Source organism: Poecilia reticulata, linkage group LG2, assembly GCF_000633615.1.
Source record: "Poecilia reticulata strain Guanapo linkage group LG2, Guppy_female_1.0+MT, whole genome shotgun sequence".
Lineage (NCBI taxonomy): Eukaryota > Metazoa > Chordata > Actinopteri > Cyprinodontiformes > Poeciliidae > Poecilia > Poecilia reticulata.
The window spans coordinates 43115118-43117538 of record NC_024332.1 but is presented as its reverse complement, the minus strand read 5'-3'; the positions used below and the strand labels follow the sequence as shown (position 1 = coordinate 43117538).

Genomic DNA, 2421 nt, shown 5'->3' with positions numbered 1-2421 from the left:
TGTGCCAGGAATAAACACTGCTAATGATGTTACCTTGATGACGGCTCGATTGCATGTGGCTTTGAAGAGATTGAGGACTTCCGCGTACTCTGATGATGCAGTTTGGAGGGTGAGAGCATGACATGTTTTACCAGTTGGCATGTCATCCCAAAACTCAGGAACATCTTCATCTGTAAAAATAGAAAAAACGTGTAGTTGTTTCATTACACAGTTWAGGAAATAGAAGATTTTGATTCCCTGCAGACAAATGAAAGACCAGTAGCACTGAGCATGACATTTAGATACTTTGGAGGCAGAACATACAAAAAAAAACAATATAAGGATGAAATACCTTTCAGTCTGTCAATTCGTCTTATCTGCAAGATGGTTCCCTTGTTGTCAGTGGCTGGTCCTTTAGGCATCTGGACAGTATAGTCTGACCCATGGATGGTAATTTTTAGAGTGGGTGCTGCCCTTTCTAACGCATGCTCAAGCTCATAGTTGGTCTTCTGATCAAAACTCTGATATTGAAGCCCATGTTGCTGATACTGCCAGTCTGCCACAGTGGCTGCCAGCTCCAATTTCCTTTTCAGCTCCTGGTCTCCTCTCACCTTCTTCAGCATGTTATCTATCTCTCGATTGGCTCGAAGAACATCTTTACTGAGACCTTCAATGATAAAAGAGGCTTGGCCATTAGTGATTTGRTTTTTGATGCTCACACTCATCTTCTTCTGAATGTCAACAATGTGCTGACAATCTGCAGAGGACAAGTTCAAGATATCGTTGTCTATTATCTCTTCACTGCACAGTTCATCAGATATCAGGTYGTTTATCTTCTTCTTGGCTGCATCAACTTTGGCYTGTGAGGCACCGCAGATATGGAAGACRGCAGGCTCCACTTCCATGGTCTCAATATCAAACATCYCATCTTCYTGTTTTTTTTCAGAGCTTTCAGATACAAATATAGCTGCGAGAATAAACAAAACAACTTAAATAAGGATTTCATCTAAAAAACAATTCTTATAAAAGCAACAACTATTTTTCTCTCTATGCTTACATTTTATCTTTTGGCCAACATAGGACCAGATTCCAACTTTTTCCTTTGGATCAGYGGCTTCTCTTTCTTGCATGCTGCTGTGGAAATCTTTTAGCATCGGTTGCTGGAAGATGACTATCCTGATTAAAGTCAGGGARCTGGAGGTGTTTTGGCTGAAMACATCAATCACAGCGTCCATCATGGAGTCTGCCACTTGTTTGGCCTGCACATTGCCTTGACCTGGAAACAGGCAACACAAGTGGTTGATGGCTCAAATCTGCAAATTCAAAAAGTTCCTTTCCATCCACAAAGAGCTAATTTGATCTTTGGGTGCAGCAGGAAAAAGATGTTTATGTTTATTCAATCCAAATCTACAGTCAAAATCCAAATAATTAAAATGGTCAATTCAAGTGAAATGACCACTCCCTCATTTGGTCGCGTCAAGACTACATATCTTCAGAATCGGTTAGCCAACATCTGACACTGAAGTAATCTGGATCTACATGAGCAGAAAAACTAAGGYTACGTTCACAAATCAATACAATTATGTTTGTATAGCACATTTCAGCAGGAAGGCATTTCAAAGTGCTTTACATCATAAACACAAAGTCATGCAACATAGAATCAATCTTCACAGAGCACTAAATCTGCAGTGTGAATGTAGTCTAAGATGAGCAATCCTCACCTGTACCAATGGCAGGAAACGAAACAGAAGTGTAGGAGCTCTTCACACACATCTGAAGTGCTTCCTTTACAGTGCTGAGGATTTTCACCGGGTCCGTCTGTCCGACCAGGTGAAGAATCTTTTTGCACTTTAGGTTTCCTGGTACCGTCATTATCATGCCTGGATTGGKCTGGGAACCTGGTGAGGTGTTTCAATCAGAATCACAACCTAGTTGAAGAACTCAATTAACCATAAACTAAGAAAGCATGCTTACGACTCAGTAAGAGTTAATGATCTTACCAAGATTTTGGCATTCGTCWRAAACAGCTACACCAGCTGCATCCAGAATAGCCTTGGAGACTCCTGGGAAAGTAGATGAAGTGAAAGGTTTGATAGTTCTGATGCTGATCACCAATGTTTGTCTTCATTTCATCTTTTTAAATTTTTAATCTTACTAGATCTGATGGTACACTCATATTTACTTGTTTAATCCTACTAAATATGCAAGTCTCACAAATCAATATTATTAGGAAGCTTAAAGTATGTTTTTAGTGCATTCTGGTGATTTACACTTTACATTACAAATACATCACATATAGACTGATTTACCTGAATTGAGAGTGAAGCTATCATTTGAAGAGTTGACAATGACATCAGTCGTCTCCTTTGTTATATCTCCACTTACTACCTGTATCGTCACATTTCCCAGTTTAGTCTCATGCATTCCTGAGCTGGAGACAAC

The 2421-nt window shown here is 39.8% G+C and overlaps 1 protein-coding gene across 1 annotated transcript in view; it reads right to left on the bottom strand.

Annotated features, from left to right (window-relative positions):
• LOC103461838 (poly [ADP-ribose] polymerase 14-like) overlaps window positions 1-2421 on the bottom strand; it is a 13665-nt gene that overhangs the window by 3124 nt on the left and 8120 nt on the right. The window contains exons 9-14 of the mRNA XM_008404190.2: window positions 2289-2417; window positions 1980-2042; window positions 1701-1877; window positions 1037-1255; window positions 332-946; window positions 6-170 (exon numbers count right to left, since the gene is read on the bottom strand). Coding sequence (XP_008402412.1) covers window positions 6-170; window positions 332-946; window positions 1037-1255; window positions 1701-1877; window positions 1980-2042; window positions 2289-2417 — 1368 coding nt within the window. The remainder of the gene's footprint in view (window positions 1-5; window positions 171-331; window positions 947-1036; window positions 1256-1700; window positions 1878-1979; window positions 2043-2288; window positions 2418-2421) is intronic.